Genomic DNA, 27,795 nt, shown 5'->3' on the forward strand with positions numbered 1-27,795 from the left:
TACTTTTCCATATCCTTGTTGAAAGATTTGAATCGATGAGTGTATGGTTGGAAAGATTAGTTTTCATTTCAGTTCACTCTAAGACACTCCTCAATACTTGGTTGTAGACAGTCATCCACAATGTCATCATACTAATATGTGCTAATGCAGTGAAGGTCTGTGGAATTTAGCTGCACTTTCAAATGCATCACAATGTAACGTGTGTTCTGTGGCAGTGGGCTAATGTTTGTGATGGATGAACTAGTAAGTTGCAAATCTCTACAAGTTGATTTCCAGCACAGTGAAATAAATGGAAACAAAAAGCTGCCAGGAAAAGTGACATGGTTATTCAAAATTAACACACAAAATTACAAATAAATATTGCATAGAAATACTGTAGAAAGCTGAAAATACAATCTACAACTTTTTATATTATTAAATAATCATTATTTTTATTATTTTTATTTCTCATTCAGTTTCAGTATCTTCTTTTTTGTTGTTGTGTTTTTTTTTGGTTTTTTTTTTGTTGTTTTTTTTGCAACAATGAAAACAAATTGACTCCTTCTGTGATTCTTATCTTTGTCAGACCTCATATCCATAGCAACAGCAGCTGAATCTTATATGGAATCAGATTCTTAGATATCAAACAAAATAAGAATTTGACAGATCATGAAGAAAGAAAGTCACATATAAAGTAAAACTTATAACAAATTATTCGTCTGATCATGTAATCATGCTCTCCCATTTACATTGCCTGATTCTTTGTTTGCAGTTCTGACACAAACCCCTCAAGTGGATGGATTTTTTTCATCCCCATTGGCTAATACATTTTTGCATGACAGCTCAGGGACCCAGACTTTATTCGGTACAGCAAGCAAGTAGTTTACACTATTTTACACCGATCAGCCATAATATTAGAACCTCCCATCTCATCAGCAGATTCCACTTTTGCCCCCAAAATAGCCCTGACCCATTGATGCATGGGCTCCGCTAGACCTCTGAAGGCATGCTGGGGTATCTGGCACCAAATGTCCAGTAGCTGATCTTGTGAACTTGTGAGGAGTACTATTTAACTTAAAACCAACAAAGTAATAAGGCTGACATACACCCACATTTCACATTTCACCTCCTGTGTCTTTGCTTTTTTGTTTGCATTCAGCAAAAATGTTGTCACACAAACGTCACAGCCTCAGACACAAGTACTGAATGGTCTGTCGTTTGGAACAGTGCCCTGCTATTTGTAGTATTTATCATTTTTCTGTATTTTTCTAGAAGTGAAATGGAACTGTTTTAATCTTCAAAGACAATGACTGCAGACTGACACCTTCTTCTTATGTGTTTATGTGTGTTTACAGGAGGAACATAAGGTTTGGATCCAACTTGCTTTATTTTTTTGCTATCTCTCATATTTAAACTTATCTTCTTTCCTTTTGACATGTTGTTTGATATCCATTCTACAGCCACTAACCTTTTCTCCATTAAGGTGACAGTATACCTCAAGTCTTTACTCTTGACATCTTCTATGTCTTTGCTTTTTCCTCTTTTCTCTGAGGTTCATCCTGATGCTTGCTATCCTTGAGGCCTCTAGTTTGTGTGGTCTCTCAGCACAATACCGTTGCTGCTGACAGAGAGTTAACAGGGCAGTTTGTTGACTCATTCTTCTTGCTTTTATTTTTCTCCCTGTTGAACAGGAATAATTGTGCCCTCCATACCCATCAGAAAAACAGCACACACAGACTGTGTGGACAAGTGAAGTGATATACCTTTTAAGACAAATAGAAGAAGTGCAAAATAAGGCCTAATCTCCTCTTTGAACATTGTTTTAAAAAAACAAAGCTTGGCTACCCTGGTGGTACTGGTGGCTCAGGTGACAACAAGTCAGCCTTCTTTTAAAATTATTAATTTAGCAAAGACCAACAAACTTCTGGTCTTCTGGTCCACATGAACACATTGGCTTATGTCTCCCCAAATTTCAGCATGTTTGTAGGGTATCTGGTTCTAATTTCTCTTTATATATGCATTAATTAGTGCCCCCCCCCGCCAAACCGGAAGGAAAAACAGACTTGGGTGTGGGTGGAGTGATTAATTAACCCTCACCCCCTCCACCAGTTTCATGTTTTCACTGCATGTTGTATGTTCAGTCAATGATGGGTTAAATGCAGAGAAGAATTTCACTGTATGTAAAAATATACTGACAAATAAAGTTTGAAGTTGTTATATTGTAGCTAGATTTTTTTCTCAAGAGGAGGTGGAGCCCAGAGCTAGAAGTGACTATAGGACTTACTTGTCCAGGTGGTAAGACAAGACAATAGACTTCCGAGTGCTACTCTGTATGCTGATGTGTAGAGACGTGTTTGCTAAGTTGTTCAAATCAGCTTTTAAAATGTGTTACAGTGCTGCGAAGTGGCGAAAAATTTGTTCATTTGGCTTTTAGTAGCAGTAGCAAGTAGCAATATTGATTGTCATGAGGACTGAAAAATATATTATCATTGCTTTTGAGTATGAAATTATGCAAAAACAGGTTTTTATTCAATCTGTGGTCAGATAAGGTTATGTTAAGAAATACTGAGAAGTAGCTCAAAATAGCAGGCGATATCAGGACAGCTTTTTGTCACACAAACACTGTCTGCGGGCCTGACAAGATTGTTGACAGTTGTTGACAACTAACAAAGCTGACCAAACAAGACTGTTGTTTGCTTTTTGCCAAGGTGGCTTTTACCTGTATTAAAATTCAAAATCTCATTTATTTAATATACACTATGTGGACAAACGTATTGGGACACGTCACATTACATCTGCAGGGACTAAGACAATAGTGAGGTCAGAGGTCAGAGGTCTGATGTTTGACAAAAACGCCTGGCTCACAGTGTCCATTCAAGTTCATCCCAATGGTATTCAGCAGAGTTGAGGTCAGGGCTCTGTGTGGGTCAGTCTAGTTTTTTTCACACTAAGTTCATCCAGCCATGTCTTTATGGACTTTGCTTTGTGCAGTGGGACACATACATGCTGGAATAGAAAAGGGTCTTCCCCAAAGTTGGAAGCATAACATTGCCCAAAATGTCTTGGTATGCCGAAGCATTAAGATTTCTCTCTACCAGAAGAAAGGGGCCTAGCCAAACCCCTGAAAAACAGCCGCATTCCAATACTTTTGTTTATATGGTGTACATACTTTAAACCTCTAGCAAAACATCATACCAATAGGCTATTCATTCCTTTTTCTAGTTCTGACATTGCATAATGGTCTTCTTCACTGTTTATGGTCTTGTACACTTTGCTTTTTAATATGCAAAATATTAGGAACTATACCATCTAAATTGAGTTCTCTTTCAGGACCACAATCGAGCAGAGTACGAGTTCCGTGTCATGCAAAAGACAATGAAAAAGGAACATTCAACCCCAAAGGTAAAACTGATTTATTTAACCTTTACACTTTTATTGGTGAATATACATTGATACATCAGAAGAAAACTGCTCTTTTAACAAAGAATACAGAGTATAGATATTCCTTGTCAAATATTACTCGACAAGTGAAAATTTTCCAGTCACATTTTTACTCATGTCAAAGTATTTTATATTTTAATGTTAATGCATCAACATGAAATCAATAACGTTAACTCAGCATTTTTGATATGTGTCAGCAGTGGATTCACACAGGACCTGGTCATTATTATGATTTGATCAACCACAGTATAAATACTGCAACATCTACAAGACCAGACATCCAGTAATCAAATCTTTACAGACCTGCTTTACCAAGGTGCTTTCTGAGGTTGGACAGATATTTTTGGTAGGAATGTACCCATATGGTCGTATCTACTGCATCTTCATTTTTATCTGCTGTAGCCATTACTACCACCACTAAGTTCAAAGCAACTGGCAATACTGGTGAGGGAGAGGAAGATGTAGAAAGGGTGTCTGCCTCCCGGAAGATGGTTCCTCAATAAAGATCTACTTTTGAAGACTCTAGGAACCATGAGTAATCCTGCATCTTGTGAACGTAAAGCTCAAAGTGGGGACTTCAGAATATATACAACTTCTTAAATTTTGTTATTATGTCGAGTACAACCCGAGTTATGATAAACAATATACGCAATGCTTTTTCCTGAACATTGTCGTTATGTTTGCTGCGAGTTTTATGCAAGAAGACACAGTAAACACCGGCCATTGTAAGGAAACATGGCACCCTCTTTCCTATTGGTGAAATGCACCACATGAACCAATCAGAATGTGTGTATGGCAACACATGGCATTTTGTTGCTAAGGTAAAGTTAATGCTTAATGTCTCTGATGTGCTTAGTACTTCACGACCTTCACATAGCTGTTTGTGTGTGTGTGCGTGTGTGTGCGTGTGTGTGCATGTGTGTGCATGTGTGTGCGTGTTCCAGGGCGAGAAGGTGAAGCTGACATGTACAGACAGACTGCCAGCCTATTTGACTACTGTGGTCATGATGGGCTTCATGGTGAGTCACAGCAGTCTACCTACATTGTTGCATCACTAGTCTTATTATTACTAGTCTTAGTATATTATTTGAAACAGTAATATATAATTTTTAATCACCCTTAATTATATGGCAGTCATTTCATTCAAAACCCCGCCCAAACCTCACCCAACTCTTTTAACATTTCAATTCAATTCAGTTCAGTTTATTTATATAGCGCCAATTCACAACAAAAGTTATCTAGTCAAGTCAAGTCAAGTCAACTTTATTTGTATAGCCCATTTTTACAAGCAGTTTGTCTCAAAGGGCTTAACATAACATCAGCAACATCCTCTGCCCTTCGACCCTCACATCGACTAAGGAAAAACTCCCAGAAAAACCTTTAACAGGAAAAAATGGAAGAAACCTCAGGGTGAGCAACAGAGGAGGGATCCCTCACCCAGGACGGGCAGACGTGCAATGGATGTTGTACAGGCAGGAAATCAATTAACAACATGAGAAATGACATTACTAAAAAGATAAGCAAAACAAAATCTCAACTGTTTAGTTTCACTTTTGCTACCACCTCAATATGATTTTAACATTTCACAAGTTATAAGAAAATTATAGTAATGAAAATTATAATGAACTGCTGTAACATTCATGTATTCTTTTTTTATGTGATGTTGAGAATCACTATCATATCAGTTCGATTTCGGCCCGTAGGGAGAACCACCCCGCCCATAGTCGGTACATAGAGGAATGACAGGCAGATGTCAACAATACACATTGGGTTGGTCATAGAGCCGGCTACAGTTCAACTTGAAGATCTGGATGGAGAGATACCTGCAGAAAGATACAGAGAGAGAGAGAGAGAGAGAGAGGGAGGGAGGGAGAGACACAAGACTACGAGGAGCACTGGACACACAGTTAGTGACATAAAATAATGAACTGCATGTTAATCTGACGAGGGGAGAGGATAGAAGAGGAGAAGGAGGAGGGGAAACTGCTTGGTGGATCATGTTTGTGTCCCCCGGCAGCATAGGCCTATAGCAGCTTAGCTATGATAGAGATTTAAAGATTAACAGTTAGTCAGACCTATTCTACCTGTGGCTATATATCATGAGGTGGGTGAAACTATGCCTACCAGCCCTACACACTTTATTTGGTGCTAACTATATGCTTTACTAAACAGAAAGGTTTTAAGTTTAGTCTTAAAAGTGGAGGTGGTGTCTGCCTGTCGAACCCAGATTGGCAACTGGTTCCACAGCAGGGATGCCTGATAGCTAAAGGCTCGTCCTCCCGTTCTACTTTTATAAATTCTGGGAACTGTAAGTAAACCTGCACTCTGTGATCTGAGTGATCTATTGGGAGTATATGGGACTATTAGATCCTGCAGGTATGATGGGGCTAGTCCATTTAGGGCCTTATATGTAAGTAGGAGAATTTTAAAGTCTATTCTGAATTTTACCGGAAGCCAGTGAAGAGAAGCTAAGATGGGGGAGATATGATCCCTTTTACTGATTCCTGTTAAAACTCTAGCTGCTGCATTTTGGATCAGCTGCAGGTTATTAATAGAATAATTTGGACATCCTGACAATAGTGAGTTGCAGTAGTCCAGCCTAGAAGTAACAAAAGCATGAACAAGTTTTTCAGCATCACTCTGAGAGAGGACGCTCCTAATCTTAGCGATATTACGGAGGTGAAAGAAGGCGGTCTTAGAGGTCTGTTTAATGTGATGAATAAATGACACGTCTTGATCAAAGATAACGCCGAGGTTCCTTGCAGTCGTACTGGAGGCCAAAGTAATGCCGTCCAGAGAGAGAATATTATCAGCTATTCTATTTCTAAGGTGTTTGGGGCCTAGAATAATGATCTCAGTTTTGTCTGAGTTTAATAATAAAAAATTGGAGGTCATCCAGTCCTTTATGTCCTTAAGACATGCCTGGAGTCTGGCTAACGGCTCTGTTTCTTCAGGCTTTAAGGATAAGTACAGCTGAGTGTCATCAGCATAACAATGAAAGTTTATGTCATGTTTCTGAATAATATTTCCTAGAGGGAGCATGTATAAGGTGAACAGGATCGGCCCAAGCACTGAACCTTGTGGAACACCGAGGCTAACCCTTATATATGAAGAGGAAACATTATTAACTTGAGCAAAGTGAAATCTATCTGTTAAATATGATTTGAACCAGCATAGCGCAGTCCCTGTGATCCTAGTCTCATGTTCTAATCTGTGTAATAAAATGCTGTGATCTACAGTGTCGAAAGCAGCACTGAGATCTAGCAAAACAAGTATGGAGACAAGCCCCCGGTCTGATGCCATGAGGAGGTCATTTGTGACTTTAACCAGTGCTGTTTCTGTGCTGTGATGGGCTCTAAAACCAGACTGAAACATCTCAAAGAGACTGTACCTGTGTAGGTGATCAATCAACTGATTTGCAACCACTCTTTCGAGTATTTTAGATAGGAACGGGAGGTTGGATATCGGCCTATAGTTTGCTAAGATGTCTGGGTCAAGTGAAGGTTTTTTAAGTAAAGGTCTAATAACAGCGGTTTTAAACGCCTGTGGTACATAACCTGTTGTTAAGGATAAGTTTATCTGATCTAAGAGGGAAACGCTAATCAAGGGAAAGACGTCCTTGAGGAGCTTAGTTGGGATGGGGTCTAAGAGACATGTAGTTGGGTTAGATTTGTTAATGCTGGAGGTCAGCTCGGGGAGGTCTATGGGCAGGAACCTGTCCAGGGACCTGTCCAGGGATGGAGTAGGATTAAAAGAGATTACTGGAGATGACACTATATTGGCTATTCTGGGAAGATCTTTATTGATTTTTTCTCTAATGTTATTGATTTTATTGGTGAAGAAACTCATGAAGTCTTCACTGCTAAGAGCTGCAGGAATACAAGGTTCAACAGAGCTGTGACTCTTGGTCAGCCTGGCTACAGTGTTAAAGAGAAAACGTGGGTTGTTCTTGTTTTTCTCTATTAATGTTGAATAATAGGCAGTTCTGGCTTCACGAAGGGCCTTTTTGTATGTCAATAGACTATCTTTCCAGGCTCTCTGGGATTCAGCTGATTTGGTGGAGTACCACTTCCTCTCCATCCGTCTTGATGTTTGTTTAAGTTTTCGTAAATTTGAATTATACCAAGGAGCTAGCCTCCTATGATTTCTAACCTTCTTTCTCAGTGGGGCAACCATATCTAAAACTGTGTGCAACGTGGCTGCAGTGTTGTTGACAAAGGAATCAATTACTGCAGGAGTAACGTTTAAATCAGTACGGTCTGTTGTACTGGTACATGGAGCTGAGGGGAGCTGTGATGGGATTGCATCCCTAAATCTGTCTACACTATCTTCAGAGAGGCATCTGGTGTAATAGACCTTTTTGTTGTGTGCTGTAAAGTCTTCTAGAGTTAGTTCAAAAACTACAAGCGAATGGTCTGAAAGGAGAGGGTTTTGAGGGGCAACTGACAGGTTCTTAGTTTCTAGGCCATAGGTGAGAACCAGATCGAGTGTGTGATTGTGGCAGTGTGTTGGTTCATTCACTCTCTGAAGGAAACCTATTGAATCTAAGAGTGAACTAAAGGCTGTCTTAAGACTGTCAGAGTCAACATCCATATGAATGTTGAAGTCACCTGCTATAATGACTTTATCTGTGCTGAGCACTAAACTAAATAAGAAGTCAGAAAACTCAGACAGGAACTCTGAGTAAGCAGCAGCAGGTGGGCGATACACAACAACTAATAAAACTGGCTTTTCTGACTTCCAGTTTTGGTGAGACAGGCTGAGAGTGAGACTCTCAAATGAGCTATAGATGGATTTAGGTTTGGGGTTAATCTGAAGACTGGAGTGGTAGATTGCTGCCACTCCTCCTCCTCGGCCTGTGCCTCGAGGAACATGATAGTTAATATAACCAGATGGAGTTGATTCATTTAAACTAACATATTCTTCATCCCGTAACCAAGTCTCAGTGAGGCAGAATATATCAGACTGATGATCAATAATTAGATCACTGACTAGGAGGGATTTAGAGTGGAGGGATCGTATATTTAACAATCCACATCTGACTGTCCTATTTTTTGGCTCTAAATATTTGCTAGTTTGTATTTTTATGAGGTTATTATGATTAACACTTCTTAAATTTTGTGCTGGTTGGACTATGGGAGGACGAGGCACTGACACTATTTCTATGGGATTATTAATCTTAGTATTACTGTGTGAATTTATATTTTTATTTATTCTAATTTTAACGGAGGGCGGCAGTCCTACAGAAGCAGCAGAGAAGTGTGTAAGACAGCGACTCTGCTTCCTGGCCTCGACCCTGGGTTGTCAGGGTGTTGGTTGTCTAATAAACTTGGCCATATTGGTAGAAATAAGAGCCGCACCACCCCAAGTGGGATGAACGCCGTCTCTGCTAATGAGGCCAGGTTTTCCCCAGAAAGTCTCCCAGTTATCTATAAAGGCCACGTTGTTTTCTGGACACCACCGTGACAGCCAGCGACGGAGCGATGACATGCGGCTAAACATATCATCACTGGTCAGATTCGGGAGGGGACCAGAGAATACTACGGAGTCCGACATGGTTTTTGCCAAATTACACACCGACTCAATATTGACTTTGGTGACCTCCGACTGGCGTAGTCGAGTGTCATTAGCGCCGACGTGAATTATAATCTTACCATATTTACTCTTATCTCTCGCCAGCAGCTTTAAATTGCCCTCTATGTCGCCCGCTCTGGCCCCCGGGATGCATTTGACTATGGTCGCTGGTGTCGGCTTCACATATCGCAAAACAGAATCGCCAATATCTCACGACATGTTCCAATTAGAGCAGGTCTAGACCAAACTCTTTAATTAACATACCGCACTATTGACTGGGTGGTGTCTAGTAAACTTGATAATTGGTGTACAGTGGGAGTGGGCTTTTGAATGAAATGACTCTCTCTCACAGAACAGTGAGGGACAGCAGGGTTATACTTCAGATATTTTCTTTGAGCAAGGGAAAATGAGACAACAACACGTTCACAGAAAATTTAAGCTTTTAACTTTCAATTGAAGTGAAAATAATGTACATTAAGGCATAATATGCAGCAGTTGTCAGTTGCTATTTGTAAACACACTGTTAAGAAATTCTGAGAAATTCAAGACTTCCTGTCAGAAAGCTTTGTCAAGATTATCAAAACCAGAGATGCCGGCGTGGTGCCATGTAATCATTCCTGATTTTTGAGCTCTAGAGCAGCAGTACTTTCTTCACCTTGATTGTTTTCTCAGATTATAGGCAGATAAGGTGTTTTCCTTCCTCCTTACTTTTAGATCACTGTGACGTTTGCCATAGTCTTCGGAGTCATCCTGTACCGGATTAGCATTAAGGCAGCACTACACATTAGCACCTACCCTGCAGCACGGTCCAACATAAGAGCCACTGTCAAAACCACGGCTGCCATCATCAACCTCATCATCATCATCATCTTAGATGAAATCTACGGCATCATCGCCCGCTGGCTCAACACACTGGGTGAGGCACATTTGACAACCAAACAAGGGGAAATATCAAAACATGAAGCTTATATCTTTTTGTTTGGGTGGTTTTTTTGTTTGTTTGTTTGTTTGTTTTTTTTCGTTCTTGGTGAGTCACATAGATGTTAACATCCCCTTCCAGTTACTTCTCTTGAAGTTCCTCTGTGGTCACCTTAAATCCCGGTTTAGTAGGTGTGTTTACACACTTTTCAGTGATACAGCATATGTCCAGCTGCTGAACTTATGAAATGAAACTTGAAATGAAATTTGTATATTCATAGATTCTGGATTTTTTAATGAGAAGAGGGGAGCAGATTTTATTTTCTGAATTTTTAATAAGGTGATTGAACTTTTTTGAATTATTTACATGCCGCACCTAAAGTCCATTCTCAGTGTATGTGCAGTGGAGGTTTCAAGTTTCCACATCACACTCGTGTTTGCTGAATATTTGACCAGGATGGTTCCCAAATTATTTGTGATGTCACAAGTCATGTTTATAGACCCACTTCTTAAAATGAGATTTTCAGTGAGCACAGAGAAAAATGACATTTTCAGCAATGATAACAGCTCTATAGAATCAGACACATAGATCATCCCACACAGCAACGCTCAAACAAAGTTAACAAACAAAGCTAAATAAAGTGTTTGCATGTGAATTGTTTTCTAGCTTCATACATTATTCTGGATAAAGAATAAAGAATTCCAGAAGTACAACTATGTAACTTTTAAAGAAAAAGATGGCATGTCCGTCCTGAACAAATGAAATGTTTAAAACGCTCCCTTGCTGAAGTCAATAAACTCAAGGCTTTTGCTGCAATAGCCAGACTTTTTTTGTATTGCCAGTAGTTTATTGTGACATGTCTGTAATGTAAGGTAATGTAAATTAACATCAGAAATTGTATAATATTGCATTCTAATTTCCATAACTTCAAGTGAAACATACTGTACCGCATATTTTGATCCCTGCAGCAAAATTGTCTCTTTAAAATAACAATGCTAATAGATGGATTCATGTGTATGTGATGTTATCAGAGGTTCCAAAGACAGACAAGAGCTTTGAAGAGCGCCTCATCTTTAAAACCTTCATCTTGAAGTTTGTCAATGCCTTCACACCCATCGTCTACTTGGCCTTTTTTAGGGGCAGGTAAGGCAATGACTTACTTGTGCATTTTACTGAAACTTTTGTAGATCACGAGTAATCCATATAATAGCATCTGTTTCTGCTCTTATACTTGTATCCAAACACTATATATAACCATGAATATATGCTCTCTGTGCAAGATATAGTGAACATGACCATACTGTACACCTGCTTTTTTCACCATCAACGTGTTTTGTGTTTGGTTCATAGACTCGTTGGGCGGCCTGGAAACTACTTGTATGTTGTTGGGTCATACAGAATGGAGGAGGTACTTCACACTAAACACAGTGATACTGAAAGGTTGAGGCTGTTGTTATTGTTTTTTTAATGAACTAATCCCATGACAAGACTCCAAAATCAATTATGTTTCAAGTTTCCCACTTTCTTACTTGGTCTGTGGCACTGTATATTCAGCCAGTACTACTCTCTTCTTTTATTCTGTGTGATCAAGACTGGGTTTATATTATGTTATTTAATATTGACATACCAATTGACATGCATTATATAGACAAAAGTATTGGGATACATCCATACACACTTTTGCAGCTACAACAGCTTCCACTCCTCTGGGATGGCTTTCCACAAGCTTTTGGAGCTTTTCTGTGGGAATTTTTGTGCATTCATGCTGCAGAGCATTTGTAAGGTCAGACGCTGATGTTGGACGAAAAGGCCAGTTCATCCCAAAGGTGTTGAAGGGGGCTGAGGTCAAGCCTGGATTTTTTTTTCGATATAGTGTACATTAATTTACATAACAGCAAACGCAGGACAAAAGCAGAACGACATCACCCTTTTTGTTTATTCTTTGCCGTGCCAAATGCCATGAAGAAGAAAGCTGAATATGTCATTTCATTTAAATTCTGACATTAATAACAATGAGATAACACTTCTTTATTATCTCATTTCATAAACATGCCACTAGTCAGTATCAGCACCTACGTCAGAATGTCAGAATACACAAATATGCTCTGCCCTTCCAGACCATATCTGAGAAATCTGAGGTTTTGCACACTGAGGTTTTTGTCTTGTCATATATTCAGTGTCTGTTTCTGTTGGTCACATCACATATAGGCTACAATCAGAAAGACAGAAATTTTATTGTCTTCACAGCTCTAATTGCCTATGTCCATGTTTCAATAAAAACTCTCCACTGATTTGATTGATCATAGTGTATAGAGAAGACAGTTCAGTCATGCTGCTCCTCCAGTCATTCAGATCATACTGTCATCTTCGCTGATCATTTAGTGGCTGAACTGATCAGGGATCAAAGTGCTTGTATGTGTAGAAATGGATGGACACATTTTTTCTTGGTGCTTTAATGAGACACATAACATCATCTCTTTCCAGTGTACTTTTTGGGTCTGGGTCAAGTCCAGAGGTGCTGGTGGTATCACTTGTCTGACATTTGTTCACCTTCTCTACCTCCAGTGTGCCCATGCAGGCTGTCTCATGGAGTTGTGTATTCAGCTGTGCATCACCATGCTCGGCAAGCAGCTCATTCAGAACAACCTGTTTGAGATTGGCATACCGTGAGTACAGAGCATACACTGTGTAACATGTTTTAATGTACGCCTTTCAGTGACTCTAAACTGCCACATACATGAGCTGAATAGCAGTCCTGCATATTGACAATATGGACAATCATTCATATATTGATATTGTGCAATCAAACTGCAGTGGGGGTAGGACACTGCTGCCAACATGGTCTAAGCATTGTTAATCCTTCCCACTCACAGTTAAAACTAGGGATGTGCATGATAGGTCAACTAGTTATTTTAACATTGCTACTCTCCCTATTTACAGAAATACTAGTCAGTTATTAATAATTATTATTCTATTAATGCCCATGTAGGAGCCATTTTCATAGCTATGTGTTTGTAGGGCTCTACGTTGGTCCAGTGTCACCTTTGTGCTTTGTACTTACTTTATTAAATTAGGAAAAAACAGTGACCAGTCACCTCTTCTAATGTCGATATACAATGCGATCGGTACAAGCCTGCTGCATAGATTACAATACATGTGCTCAGCAAAAAACAGAATAATTTATGCACACCAACTCAGTTGTACTTGTGAAAGTGAAAATAAACAACCAGAAAGGAATTATTCAGCATAAAGTTCAAAACAGCAGTATATGAGGAGATACAAACACAGTTTGGAACAAGGAACAAAGAAACAAAGGATTATACGCCAATCAACCACAACATTAATTCCATCAACAGCAGCCTCACCCCCGCACGGCACTGTAGTTTGTCGCCTTTTCAAAACAAAAACAATAGCCTGCAGACTCCCTAGATCCCATCCTGATTGAGAATCTGTGGGATGCACCGGAATAAGCCAAAGCCACCCTCCCACCAGGCTAGGCCTCCCACCTGGAGACCCCAGCCTCAATGCACAGGACCCAGAGGATCCAACATTCCGATGCAGGTGACCATAAAATATCCCTGGAGGTCCTGTGTCCCTTCCCCTGACAGGTTAGAGCTGTTTTGGCAGCACAAGGAGAATCTACAAAATATCAAGCAGATGGTTTCAATGTTGTGGCTGGGTTGGACTGCCAGGAAATAGCAGGGGTAGGTGAGTGGGCAGAGACAACAGGTCAGTAAGACCAAGGGAGCAGAAAACACATTAAAACGGGAGAACTGCAACACAATCAGTGAGGATTAGCTAAATAACACCTCTCTGTATAGTACAGTAAAATTCCACAGCACCACATCCTCCAAAATGATCACACAGATGAATCAACACCACAACAGATTGTGCACAAATGAAAGGGAATTTATGTTGTATTAGCTTTGACCAACCCCACCACTTCATCCCTACCCCATTGCTGTTGGAATGTACAGGAAGCTGAAGAAACTGCTTCGGCGTAGGAAGTCAGAGTTGGACTCAAAGCAAGAGGAGGAGCTGAACAAAACCCTGCAGCGCCATGAGAAAGACCACATCCTGGGTCCTTTTGTTGGCCTCAGTCCGGAGTACATGGAGATGAGTGAGTTAAACACAAAGCTGTTTTAAACAAATGCACAAACTTACATACATGTACATTGCTGCTCTTTTGTGTTTTTTACGCCTCCAAGGCCTTATGTATTTGGATTGTTCATCTGTCCCACACTTGTGATATCTCAGTATTGCAAAAATTTCAAAAATGCCTTAAAGGAACTTCTTTATTTGGCCCAAACTCTCACTTGGACTTATCAGAATAAACTCATCAGAATTTGGGAGTGCAAAAACAAGTAATTTTTCCATTTTTTGAATTTTGATTCTGAATGAAATGCCAGATTAACGAATGACGCACTGATTCGTGTTGTCACATACTGAACTGGTGACACTAAACTTGGGTGTCCGTCTTGAAACTTGTATAGATATATAGATGCTCTATGCTGCCGGGTTGAAGATGTGTGTGAAGAATCCACATTTTAGAATCTGTCACTTCTAAGCAGCAACATCCATGTTTGAAGCCTTTTAGTCCACCACAAGCTCAATGATTCTGTGATACTGAGCTTCAGGTGATGTTAGATGAAAGATGAAAGATGAAAGTGACATATCTTGTCATTGGAGGGAACTCACTCCAACGAAATTCGTGCTCTGCATTTAACCCACCCAAGTGACGTGCACACACACACAGCAAACCCCGGGCAGTGGGCGACCGCGTGCAGCGCCCGGGGAGCAGTGGGGGTTAGGTACCTTGCTCAAGGGTACCTCGGTATGGGGAATCAAACCAGCGACCCACCGGTTACGGGTCCGACACCCTAACCGCTGATCCACAATGTGACAAAGCTCTCTATCAGTCACCACACATTATATGAGTCTGGACAGAAATGCATTTGGCCTGTAGAGCTTATTGAAAGTATTTTAGACATAATTAAAACAAACTACAGCTGTTCTCCAGTTTGTAGTTTTGCTTTTGTTTGTGCTGCACTTCCCCCTAAATTATGTATTTTTCATCTTGCCTGATGTTTACTAACAGCAAATGTCTGTTTCATGTTAAAAATTTGCTTGATGTTGCAAATGTCAGCTCCTTCCAACACAGTTTATTACCTGCATGGACTAGACTAGCAAACATATTCTTCTGATCGTAACAGTGAAAATACAAACCAATCTGAGAACATCAAACATTGTATCAGTCAGTGAGGTGGAAACCTTCAAGTTAGGTAAAGATAAAGATGTATGTGCGTGCCTGTCAAAATATTAGACTCATAGTACATTAAATGTCCTGCTTCTAACATGACTGCTCTGAGATTGCGGCTATGGCAGCTGGGTAATTTCTCTTTTACAGTCTATATTATTAAAAAGTAACTAAACCCCTAAACCACTTTTTTCTGTTGAAAAGCAATTTAAATAGATACTAAGTATGGTTGCTGATTGATTCACATCCAAATCTCGACATTTTAGTGGCAAGTATTTGAATTTTATGTTTTGTGCTATATATGCATAGCGACTGCCCTCTACGGGTTGAAACCTGGCATTTTATATTACATACATATTACAACTTAATTCTGTGAGTGGCTGAGGTGGGGCCAGGTGACATTTTAGAAGCAGCTTTCATCACCAACCACTGCATACACCCCTGTACCCATCTGGTAGTTTTAGAATTCATTAGCTAGTGGCAAGATGAGTCAATGTTGTTGCTTTCTCAGCTGAAAAACACCACGGGATTGCTGTGACACACACATTTCACCATCTGAGATTCTGAACACAGCACAGAAACACAGCAGAAAAAAGCATGCATGTGATTAAAAATTCAATATTTGATTGAACAGTCTTTATAACATACAGTAAATTTTCTGTAGTGCCTTTATGATACTCACAAAAACAAAATTATAATTCAGCCACAAGTGACAATTGTGCAATTTTAAAAATAAGGATGGACCGACCTCCGATGACCACAGGTTGCAGTGACAGAGTGCATAGACTGAAAATGTTATTAAAAGGTAGTAAGAGGCCAAAAGTAAAGAGTAATAATGAGGAAACAGAAAGATAGCAAGGCAAAATTATTTAGTGATAGTACAATAAAATTAATAATATTAATGGGGTAATAACCATGTAATGAAGGAATACAGGCAATGTTTTCACAATATTACATTATCAATATTGCTTAATCTGCAATTCAGCTACCCCTATACCATATAACATCACTAAGCAATTCAGCTTGTAAAGCTTTAATGTGATGAAGTGGGACTGGAAAAATAGATTGTGTTTAGATTTTACAGATGGCATTTTTTGCAAACTTTATATGACACTAGAATGAAAAAGTAGAAAACACAGACCACTTTTGAAGAATATAAATATATCATATAGATGCTTTTTATTCAGAGAGAGTCAGGTAACAAATAACCTAAATAAATCCTACGTTGAAAACGATTAAGGATTACTTTGGACTTGTGCATTGTTCCATCTTCATTTTGCCTTTTTTATCATTATTATTATTCTCAAATAATACATTTTTTACATCTACACAGATTTGACAAAGGTATGATTTCATGTACATCAAAACTTTATTTCACCTAGACTTGGTGGTTCATCGTCTAGCATACCTCTACTGAATCGCATATTTCTATTTAGTTTATTTATATAGCTCCAATTCACAACAAAAGTCATCTCATGACACTTTCTGATTAGAGCAGGTCTAGACCAAATTCTTTAAATTTTGTAACACAGAGAACCCAACATTCCCCCATGAGCAAGAACTTGGCGACAGCGGTGAGGAAAAACTGCCTTTTCGAAGGTAGAAACCTTGGAGAAGACCCCGGCTCAAGATGGGCGGCCATCTGCATTGACCGGTTGGGTTGAGAGAGAGAGAGAGAGAGAGAGAAATAGAGGGAGAGGGGGGTCCAGGGTGAGAGAAAGAGCACACAAACAGAGATGCGTAGCAACAGCAATAATACCAGAATTATTGGAACTATTGATAATGATAATGATGAAGTATACAGAAGGTGCTATGGTGATTATGATAATTCAATTCAATTCAGTTTTATTTATATAGCACCTTTTACAATCAAAGAGAGAAGGAGAAACATACATGCAATAAACATCATACATTACAAAAGACAAACATGACAGGTTGTTATAATTGGAATTCTGAAAGACTATGTATTGTATTATTTTTTAGCTGATATGTTCAAGTTAGTTATAATATCACTACCTAGAAGAACAACATGGGCAGATGTTGACAGCAGACATTGGGTTTGTCAGAGGGCCAGATGCAGTTCAACATGTAGATCTAGAAGGAGAGGCCTGCAGAGAGATACAGAGAGAAAGAAAGGGAGGGAGAGACACAAAACTACAAGGAGAACTGTTAGGAGAACAGTTAGTGACATAAAATAATGGATCATATGTTGACCTGATGAGAGGAGAGGAGGGGAGAGGAAGAAGAGGAGAGGAGGGGAGAGGAAGAAGAGGAGAGGGGGTGGGGCAGTAGAGATGGTGGTGGTATTGGTAGGAGAATTTTAAAGTCTATTCTGAATTTGGCCAGAAACCAGTGAAGAGAAGCTAAGATGGGGGAGATATGATCCCTTTTACTGATTCCTGTTAAAACTCTAGCTGCTGCATTCTGGATCAGCTGCAGGCTATTAACAGAGTAAGTTGGACATCCTGATAATAGTGATTTGCAGTAGTCCAGCCTAGAAGTAACGACAGCATGGACAAGTTTTTCAGCATCACTCTGAGAGAGGACGCTCCTAATCTTAGCAATATTACGGAGGTGAAAGAAGGTGATCTTAGAGATCTGGATGGATGGATCAGAAACAGATGGATAATATTAATTCATTTGCTAGTACAGCTTTAGATGATAGAGATCTAACGCTTAAAAGTCCACATTTAATTTATTTGTTGTAGCTTTTGAGGTGTTGGTGTTAATCTTTATTAGATTTTTATGTATAAGTCCTCTTTTTGTATGTAATTTAATTAATTTAGGTGGTCAGGAGACAGACACAGTTTCTATGGGATTTTGAGTGGGTAATTGTGCTAATGGATGCGCAGAGAGGCGTGTAGGACTGCAGCTCTGCCTCCTGATCTCAATTCTGGGTTGTCAGGGTTTGGGTTTAAAAAGAAACTGAGTCAGATTTCTAGATATGAGAGCTGCTCCATCCAAAGTGGGACGATTGCTGTCTCTCCTAATGAGACCAGGTCTTCCCCAGAAGGTCTGCCAATTATCTATGAAGCATATTTTCCAAAAAGCTCATAGTCTCATTTTTTTGTAGCATACAGTATATTCTGCTAACTTTTCATCTCTTCTGTTTCTTTAGTTATACAGTTTGGGATGGTGACTCTTTTTGTGGCTTCCTTCCCTCTGGCTCCACTCTTCGCCCTTTTGAATAACATCATAGAGATTCGCCTGGATGCCAAGAAGTTTGTTATGGAGCTGCGTAGACCAATTGCTGCCAAAGCCAAAGACATTGGTATGTATCCACTTCCCCTACCGAAATACACAAAGAAGAAGATCATATAAGTCTTCCCCATTATGCTCTGTTTATTCTCCTTGGTGTTTTTAGCTGATGGAGAAGAGCTACCTCAGTATAAGTGCGCTGTCAGTATTAGATATACACTACCAGAGACAAATCAAACCACATCCTTAAATGTTCATTTCCATAAAGTTGTTGGTGTCCTCACTTACAGATTTTTAAAGGAGAACTTCCTCCTGTACATAATGACCATGTCTCCAGTGTAACAGATTTAGGACAAAATTCACAACTCATTTTGAGTAAGAATGCATTTTAAACTTCAGCTGAAGATAGTTTAAGCAGTCTGAGCCAAGGTTACAAAATACCTTTTATCTCTCTATTTCAGCTTTCAAGGGTGACCAAAGAGAGCCATTATTATACCTAAAAAAGACTTCCTTTTTTAAGTTAATGTATTTTACATAATGTATTCAGATCAGCTTGCATGATCAGCACTCTCATAGATAGAGGCTAACAGGAATAAACACACAAGTCCCAGAGAGAAGCCGTGGCCTAGAGGTTGGAGAAGCGGCTGGTTCGATTCCCCCACTGGACGGGCAGGAAGAATTTGAATGTGGTGGAGTGATAATGTCCCCACCCCCATTAGCCGGCTGATGTGCCCTTGAGCAAGACACTTAACCCCCAATATATATGCTCCCCGGGCGCTTGATGCAGCCCACTGCTCCTGTGTGTTTCACTGCATGTTGCATGTGTGTGTGTTTCAGTCAGTGATGGGTTAAATGCAGAGAAGTAATTTCCCAGATTGGGATTAATAAAGTAACTAACTAAAAAAAAAGTAGATGGGAAGTATATTCCCCTCTGGAAAACTCAGAACACAGAACACAGCACCTCTTTGCAAACAGCTACCCCTAGTGGGAGTATGGCTGTAGTGCCAACACTTCTCCCCCTTTAAATTCCAACATTGCCTCCGTGTAAATTATCTTACAAAACATAACGTGCATACACCTAAAACTTAAACTACCAAAGTTTACCAAATCTAACACTTGAAAAAGAATCAATAAATAGATGTTCAGTCAATATTCAAAGTGTTCGATCAAATATTCAGTCTGTCTGGGGGGTTGTGAGTGCACTGCAGTCTGAGCAATACCTCAACTTACGAGGCATCATTGGTGATGGGTAGAACTGGTGCCAGGGACACAGGCAGCTCTCTGTGAACCTCTCTCTGGCACAATGACTGGTTAACAGGCTGCTACAGCAGTCTGTCTTAACTTTGGACACTCTGCAAATTATCCATTACTGAACCAGTGTAATGATACAGGTGTACATGTTCCTGATGCCTGTAGAACACGGGTCCATCATGCTTAACAGAGGAGACAGACATTATGGCTAAGAATAACATCAGGCTGCTAATGTTTCTCAGAGAGAGATTATCACCAGGTTTTAACTGCCTCTTTTGCACACGGTGATCATGCCACTTCTTCTACTTTTCCTGCTTTCCCCCCACTTTTGCCTACATGTCCGGGTGCAGCATGTCCGATTTTTAACTTGGGCCTACACCCCATCTCATCTGCCGGAGTGTGTGCAGTAGTAGTGAATGGTGAGAGGTGGTATTTGTCGTCTACTGTAGGCCATCTATCATGGTCAGAACAGCCCACTTCACCATGCCATTTGAGGCTCATATTATCAAAATAAAATGATAGGGGGTGTGTAAACAGGGGTATTTTTAATTGCACATGGCCAAAACATTTGTTATATTCCTTTAGTGTGTAGTAGGAGGTATTTGTTAAGTGTGTGTGTGTGGACGCATATTCCTGTACTCGTGGGGACAAAGATCTGGATCCACCCTACTTATGAGGACAAAATGCAAGTCCCCACAACATAAATCATTAAATAATAGGGTGAAGACTTGCTTTAAGGTCAGAATGAGGTTAGGGATAGGTTAAGGTCAGGGTTAGGATTGGACAAGTATGTTTATTGTTATGGTTAGGTGGTGGTTAAGCCTCCCGGAAATGAATGTAAGTCTATGCAATGTCCCCAATAGTGATGGAAATGAGACTGTGTGTGAGTTTGTGTGTGAGTGTGTGTGTTACTGGTTGCTGTTATTGCCACTGATTATGATTCTGTGCATTTATTTCACTGATAGCTTTTTTATTCTGTTTCTGCACTTTTTGATGTGTCTGGTTCACATATGTGTCCAAAAATATTTTTTATTTCCAAAGTGAAACTATAACTAATAATAATAATAATAATAATTTTTACTGCATTCATCTGCATTTGCTGGTTTTAAAATGTGATCCAATTGGTAATTGATTAGCCCAGCCTTAGAGTACCTCCGTGGTGAGGCTGTTGAACCTTAACAACAGTTTCTCTTTCTTTCTGCAGGTATCTGGTACAATCTCTTGAGAGGTCTCAGCAAGGTAGCAGTCATCGTTAATGTAAGCCTTATATCTTTACCGTTTCTGTTGAGTTGTCTTTCTAAAACATCTGAAAAAACCCCCATGCAAATGTTTAGTCACGTTAAATTTTTGTTAATTCTTGTAATCCAGAAATGAGGAAGGAGTTCTCATTTAACGTGATCATTTCGTTTCCTGAACAGCTAGCAGATAAACCGTTCTCTGTTCCTCAGGCCTTTGTCATCTCCTTCACTTCTGACTTCATCCCACGGCTGGTCTATCAGTACATGTACAGCCCTGATGGCACAATGCATGGCTTCATCAATCACACTCTGTCTTACTTCAACGTCAGTGACTTCCAGCCAGGCACAGAGCCTCTCCAGCCAATGCACCTGGGCTACACGGTAGAAATATGCAGGTAAGGTTTTACTTTACAGCCGTACGAACTTCATTTTTGTGTTGGGACGATAATTGATAGTTGATATATGTTAAATTAATCATCATGCCAAACAATTAGTTATCTTCTTACCAAAGAACTATATTGTTTTTACATAAGTGCATGTTTTATCACACAGTGTCATAATTGTATTTTGAGCATTTGTAAAATTGATGATCTTTATAGCTTATTACCTTTATTTATCATTATGTGGAGTAAAACAAAAGGACATCTGTCAAATAGTAAACCAATAAATTAAATTAATCTTTTTAAATATGTTTCTAAATAAATCATACGTCAAGACTCTATGTCTTTCTCTCTCCAGATATAAGGACTACAGAGAGCCTCCCTGGTCCAACACACCATATGAACTCTCCAAGCAGTTCTGGGCCATTCTTGCTGCCCGACTTGCCTTTGTCATTGTCTTTCAGGTATGGAAAAGAACCCATGTGTTAACATCAAAGCACACATACTATATGCCACTACATACAAGTAGGCATATCACTCAATTTTCATATAGGCCAAGCAAATAAGCATAAACACATTATTAATATTTGTTGATTTTACGGCCTTTAAGTGAAATATGAAGCAATTAACTAAGTGAAAACGTAATGGAGTCTCTTTATACTTGAATGTGATAAAGGAACAGCTTGAATGTTCCTGTCCACTTTTCCTCCTCTCATTTGAATTTCTTGATGTGATTGTTTGCATTTGCAGCATGCACAGAAGTACAACTGCATTATCATTATTAACAAAACAAGAGAACAAGTACTACTGTTACCTTGAAATAAAACTTCTACCCGCTTATTTTCATCAGTTCTATTGCTTATCACAGTTGCTTTAAAGTGGTGATCAACGGAGCCACATAAATTCTTTCCTGGTATAAATTAACTTTTGAACTATTTTCAGTCTTTATTTTGTAGATTTGAGCATCTTGTATGCAGAGCTCCTCCGTAGGCAGAAAAAAGTACCTCTACAATTGTGTAAAGCTTTTCGATGGCAGCCCATTCACACCAGGAAAACAAATAATCTAATACTAATAAACACAAAAGTGTATCTCATCAATATTGCAAAGACTATGATATCATATATTAAAGTTAGTCTAATTGTAACATATGATAGCAAACCGTGGCCTTGGACAGCTTATCTGTCTATCAGTCAGTATTAGCAAATACAGTATATTGTTATGAAAATCTGTTATGTGATGTACAATATGGAACTTTGGTACTGAAATACTGAAATTTAAGTTTTTTTCAATTCAATTACATTTTTTTTAAATAGTTATCTCATGACATTTTCCAGTTAGAGCAGGTCTATATCAAACTCTTTAATTTAGTTTTTAGTATGATTTTGTATTTCAAAAGTTTGATTTCGGAGGTGGGCGGCACGGTGGTGCAGTGGTTAGCACTGTCGCCTCATAGCAAGAGGGTTCCAGGTTTGAATCCCGGTCTGGGCCCTTCTATGTGGAGTTCGCATGTTCTCCCTGTGCCTGCGTGGGTTTTCTCCGGGTTCTCCGGCTTCCTCCCACAATACCAAAAACATGCACATTAGGTTAATTGGCTACTCTAAATTTCCCCTAGGTGTGAGTGTGAGAGTGTGTGGTTGTTTGTCTTTGTTATTATTATTATTATTATTGTTTATTATAAGATACAAAATAATTAACACAAAAAACATAACTTTGATTTGCTGTGTCATAAATCACCATAAATACACAAATTTTTGGACAGGTTATTTGTCTCTACTACTTGTAAATGAAAAATAAATTGTAACGCTAGTCAAAATGTAAATAATAATTACTATATGATGATATAATAATAATATTATATGAACGTTAGGTCCAGTGTAGGTACAGGTACAGTGTCCTTTTGTACAGTCCATTGTCCTTTTGACTAAAGTTTGGAATATATAAGCTCAAGTTAGGAACAAATGAAAATGGTGGTCAATGTTAGCAAAATTTATATTTCTGTGTAAATTGCATAACTGAGTCTGATGGATTTATGACTTCTGCTGCTGTTACACTACATTTCAAAAGTTCATTCTTTCCATCTATAGGCTTTAACGTTGCCAAATCTGATGTTTAATGAGATGTTTGTATCTGAGATGTTCCAGTTTACCCTCTTTTTACCTCTGTTGTGTGCAGAATGTGGTGATGCTTATGAGTGACTTTGTAGACTGGCTGATCCCAGACATCCCCAAGGACATTAGCCTCCAGATGCACAAGGAGAAGATTCTCATGGTTGAGGTCTTTATGAAGGAGGAGCAAGGCAAAAGAGTGGCAGCACGAGACAAGAACAACCAGGACCACTGCACTACCCCCTCGTCAGCCAGTCAAAGTCCACCTCAGCCACGCTCACGGCCCGCATCACATGCAAACTGCTGTTAAACTACTTGCTGCTGGGCTCTATGAACATGCAAACAGCTTAGGACAGTTACCTGTTTTGAATACTTAGTCAAGCTTTTGTTACAGATTGTTTAGCAATACTTGTAGGAATAACTTCAGTGGGTTCATATTAGAGTTCTTTCATCTTTGAAGTAGTTAGACAATAGTCATAAGATTTATTATTCCCAAACATTATTTGTTGGATGTATTTGAAAGAAATAAGCCATTAGTTTCTTTTGACATAGGGATATTTCCTTGTTGATGAGATTATCAGTCAGGATGTCTGAGAAAGCAGTGTCAAATGTGACTCATCAGTCAGTTAAGTTCATACGTTCCACCTCTCCCACAAGGCTTGAATGCACCTTTTGTATTGAAGAAAGCCTCCCTCAATCCGTCCAAATGGTCCTGCTGAGAAGAGCTGTCTCCTGGTGTCTTACTGGTGAGACACAGAATGCTCGGAGATCCTCTCTCCTGTCATCAGTGTGGAAAACTCACATAGGCCTTTTTCTTTTTTTTTTTTTTTTTTTATTAGCGGCTTGTCAGGTTGTGCTGTTCTCTTGAAGGAGCGCCATATTGTTCAATCTTATATTTGTTATATTTTGAATATGAACAAACTGCCTAACTGTGCTCAGTGCCATTATTCCTGGAAGCACAACTATCTAAGCACAACTTTCTAATGAACTGGAATTCTTAAAGACGCAACTGCCAAGATATACAGCGTAAAACACAAAGTGATATCACGCTCCATCTCACCTTGCTGAAATGCTGAGTTGTTTACCCTTGCTAAAATCTCTGGAGAGAAATCTTTTCCACATGAGAAGTTGTAAAATGAAAACTATTTATTTTATTTTATTTACTGACCCAGGGACAGGTCCAGGTCTTCTGTTATAGAAGATGTAAAATATAGTGTTTTGAAAATATACAGTCTCCAAAATTAGTAAAAATAATTGTATAGTGTCAAAAACTATGTTTTATTAAAAAGCATTTTAACAATTAATTCATATAAATCTAAATTTTGTAAATATAAAAGCAAGTTGTTCCAGGATCTGCACACAATCAGGTTTTGACATTTGACAGTCACATTTACATAAATCTATGTTCTTCCCAAAACCTTTCACAGAGGCTTATGTTATTTTCATCCAAAATACCTGATTATTGTTACACAGTTTCTAATGCCAGCAACCATTCCAAAACACAGGTCAAGGAGTTTTTAGCAGCCATGTTCTTTGTTCATAAAGGTGGAATCTCTGGGTTTGTCATTGTGTTTTGGCCTTTTTGATGAGCTGATAGTAGTGAGACTTGTACCATATCATTCCTCTGACAGAGACCGGCTACTGAGAATCAGAGAACTCTGGAGGAGTCAACCATGGACATAGCTGAACTGTCTGGAGGAATTAATGTCCACAGACAAGATATGATAAGAGCACTGACTGTGCTGTGTTCCAGTTTAAATTTTCTGTTTTAAACAGAACATTTACAAAGCAATAGATTATCAAGCAATTTGAACATCATGGCAAGCATATATACCCATCTTATATTTGTCTTCTTCTAGTCTCAGACTGGTTTCATGTAAGACAATTTTCCATGCACCGGTCACTGGGCTTGGATTATGTGAATCACCTGCCGCGATAAACTCATAATTTTAGGTATTGTCTTGGCATTTTCGTTTATGTGCAGGTTTTTTTTGTCAGTAGTCTTAGAGTCTCCTGCTGTCTCATCATTGGGTCTTTCTCCCTTTTCAAAGAAGTTCTCCTGAGACATTTGTTTTTTTACTCATTTTAGCGAAGGTTAGCTCGTGGGCTTAATTTATCTGGCATCAAAACTGTGACAGGAAATATTTGATATGACTTAAAACACATTTTTTATTCAGACTGTTTGGGGTGAATAGACATTTGTGTGACTAAAGCTAATGAAAACAGATGATCCTGCACACCAAGAGGGGCTATTTCTGATTCATTTTGGGTAGGTTATCTTTAGGTATTTGTTTCCTAGGATCTAACCCTGAAGAGGTGAAAACAACATGGACTTATTTCCTTTTTTCTTTGGCCACTTGGGTGCAGCAGAAACAGCTGAAAACACAACAGAGACACTTTGCTGACATATTTTTTATAGCAAACAGGCAATTGTTCATACATTCAACACAGAAAAACATTAGCTTTATTATAATTGGTTCTAGTCACTCAATCTACTATGTACTGTCCTTTCAGGTCAAGCATTTTGATTAACAAGTTAAGTGCTAACTTTATGTGTTGGGTATCTGGTGCTAAGCAAGGTGGTGTTGTTTTATCTGAGAAAAAAATGTGCCTGTCATTGCTTCATTGTGTCATCAGGTTAACACAATGAAGCTTATGAGCCATAAAACAAACAAACAAAAAAACTAAATTACTGTTCTTCAGTTACAGTAAGACTCCAGCATTTAATCTTTTTTTTAAAATGTCCATTTCATATATATTTAATCATTCACAGCACAGGTGTGCTGACAGATTTAAGTTTGTGTGAAAATGGAAATTAATGTAGTATGTTTGAAGTCATGTTCAAGTGGTAGAAGTATGTATATGGAGTGTTTTCCGTAATCCTCATATACCATATGAAAACTGCATGTTGGAATAATTAATGGCTGAAACAAATGGGCCTCAGGAACCTTGTTGGATTGACAGCAATGTGAGATGTGAGAATTTAAAGTCATTTTGTTTTTGCTAAAGTAAAGATTTTCATGATGTCTGTGAATGGCAGTGCCAGTGTCTTGCTATTGTCTTGCCTAGTTTTATATTCTCCCAGCTGCTCTAATGATCCAAACTGTTGAGACATCTTTTTAAAACTGTCACTGGCTCCATTTAGCAGATTTCATCAGAAGAGATACAGTGTGAAACCAGGAAAGGGGTCAATATTGTCTTGTCTTACATTAATCATATAACTCATTTAGTATTTTTCAAAGCTTCAAACACAAAGACTGAGTAATATTTTGTTTTATATTTATCAAAGAGCAAAAACATATGTGGAAATGCCTGTATGTCACTTTGAAGAACCTACATGTAGATTTAAATAGCCAGTCACATGAGGGCTACGTTCTGTGCTCATCAGTGTGTCAAATCCGTCCCTCTGCTCTACTCCAAATGTAAACCCTAAACCCAGACTGATAGAATGTCATGTTAGATTTTTGTTTCAAAATGTTGTGTATCTGCTTTATTATTTTTTATTTTATTTTCATAATAGCACATTTCTTACTGTATCTAATTCAATCATTTAGAGATTTTCATAATGTCACTGAAACACTTTATCTTAATTTTAATTCATTATTTAATATACCAGAAACCGTAGATATGAACCTCTTTTGCCGTATCTTTAAGGATGCCTTGAAAAACATCTTCTAATACAGCCTGCAAATTAGAACAATAGTTGATAGATTCTGGGACCTGTTTTCTGTTTTGTTTTTTTTTGTTTTTGTTTTTTTAGCAAAAGCTGCGCATTTTACTTTTACCAAACCTTACTACTTTTGATACTATTTTATGTCAATAGGGTTCGTGTTGATATTCAGTGAAAGATTACGTGCTGCCACAGGGCGACAGAGCCTGTTTTAGCTAAAATAATTTTTTTCCTTCAGAATCTCTAACTTGATGTCACATGTGAAGGCTCTCCCTCGGTGTGCCTCATAAGATGTCCTCCTGCCGTCTGTTGCCATGTTACATTTACAGCATCAGTTAAGTGTTACAAGTTATGATACGCTGATATCTAATATGATGTATGTCAAAGCAAATTTCATAACATGACTGCGTGTATATGCATGTATAACCAGTTTGTCTGACACTGGTATTTTAGTGTCTTTTGTTTAAACTAACTGCAAATAAATAAGAAACAAGCTGCCTGGAGTGTACATATTTATTTAAAAATGTCTGCATTTCTCTTTGATTTGGTTTTGCTAATTTGTGCCACTCAAGTTCTATCTTAAGTACTTAAGCACAATATCAACTAAGGTGAGTTGTTTATTTGTAGCTGTGTACAGCCCTCAAGTTGAGGCCAGTTACAAAGCAATTAGATAAAACATTCTAAAAATTCCCTGGATCCTGGATCCTGGATCCTGGATCTGGCTCTAAACATTCAATACGTCCAATGCACATGCAATATTTCAAAAATTGTATAAGTTGACC

The 27,795-nt window shown here is 38.7% G+C and overlaps 1 protein-coding gene across 4 annotated transcripts in view; it reads left to right on the forward strand.

Annotated features, from left to right (window-relative positions):
* ano1a (anoctamin 1, calcium activated chloride channel a) overlaps positions 1 to 27,511 on the forward strand; it is a 67,010-nt gene extending 39,499 nt beyond the window's left edge. For 3 of the 4 annotated variants that reach the window (XM_046383901.1, XM_046383991.1, XM_046383736.1), the window contains exons 14-26: positions 1,335 to 1,346; positions 3,310 to 3,381; positions 4,365 to 4,439; positions 9,709 to 9,910; positions 10,945 to 11,056; positions 11,264 to 11,321; positions 12,479 to 12,579; positions 13,891 to 14,033; positions 18,289 to 18,441; positions 20,824 to 20,876; positions 21,068 to 21,252; positions 21,596 to 21,701; positions 23,411 to 27,511. In XM_046383901.1, coding sequence (XP_046239857.1) covers positions 1,335 to 1,346; positions 3,310 to 3,381; positions 4,365 to 4,439; positions 9,709 to 9,910; positions 10,945 to 11,056; positions 11,264 to 11,321; positions 12,479 to 12,579; positions 13,891 to 14,033; positions 18,289 to 18,441; positions 20,824 to 20,876; positions 21,068 to 21,252; positions 21,596 to 21,701; positions 23,411 to 23,653 — 1,515 coding nt within the window. In that variant the 3' untranslated portion in view covers positions 23,654 to 27,511. The remainder of the gene's footprint in view (positions 1 to 1,334; positions 1,347 to 3,309; positions 3,382 to 4,364; positions 4,440 to 9,708; positions 9,911 to 10,944; positions 11,057 to 11,263; positions 11,322 to 12,478; positions 12,580 to 13,890; positions 14,034 to 18,288; positions 18,442 to 20,823; positions 20,877 to 21,067; positions 21,253 to 21,595; positions 21,702 to 23,410) is intronic. The other variant, XM_046383820.1, reaches the window with a different exon arrangement.
* Positions 27,512 to 27,795: the final 284 nt, after the last annotated feature.

This window comes from Scatophagus argus, chromosome 1 (genome assembly GCF_020382885.2).
Source record: "Scatophagus argus isolate fScaArg1 chromosome 1, fScaArg1.pri, whole genome shotgun sequence".
NCBI lineage: Eukaryota > Metazoa > Chordata > Actinopteri > Scatophagidae > Scatophagus > Scatophagus argus.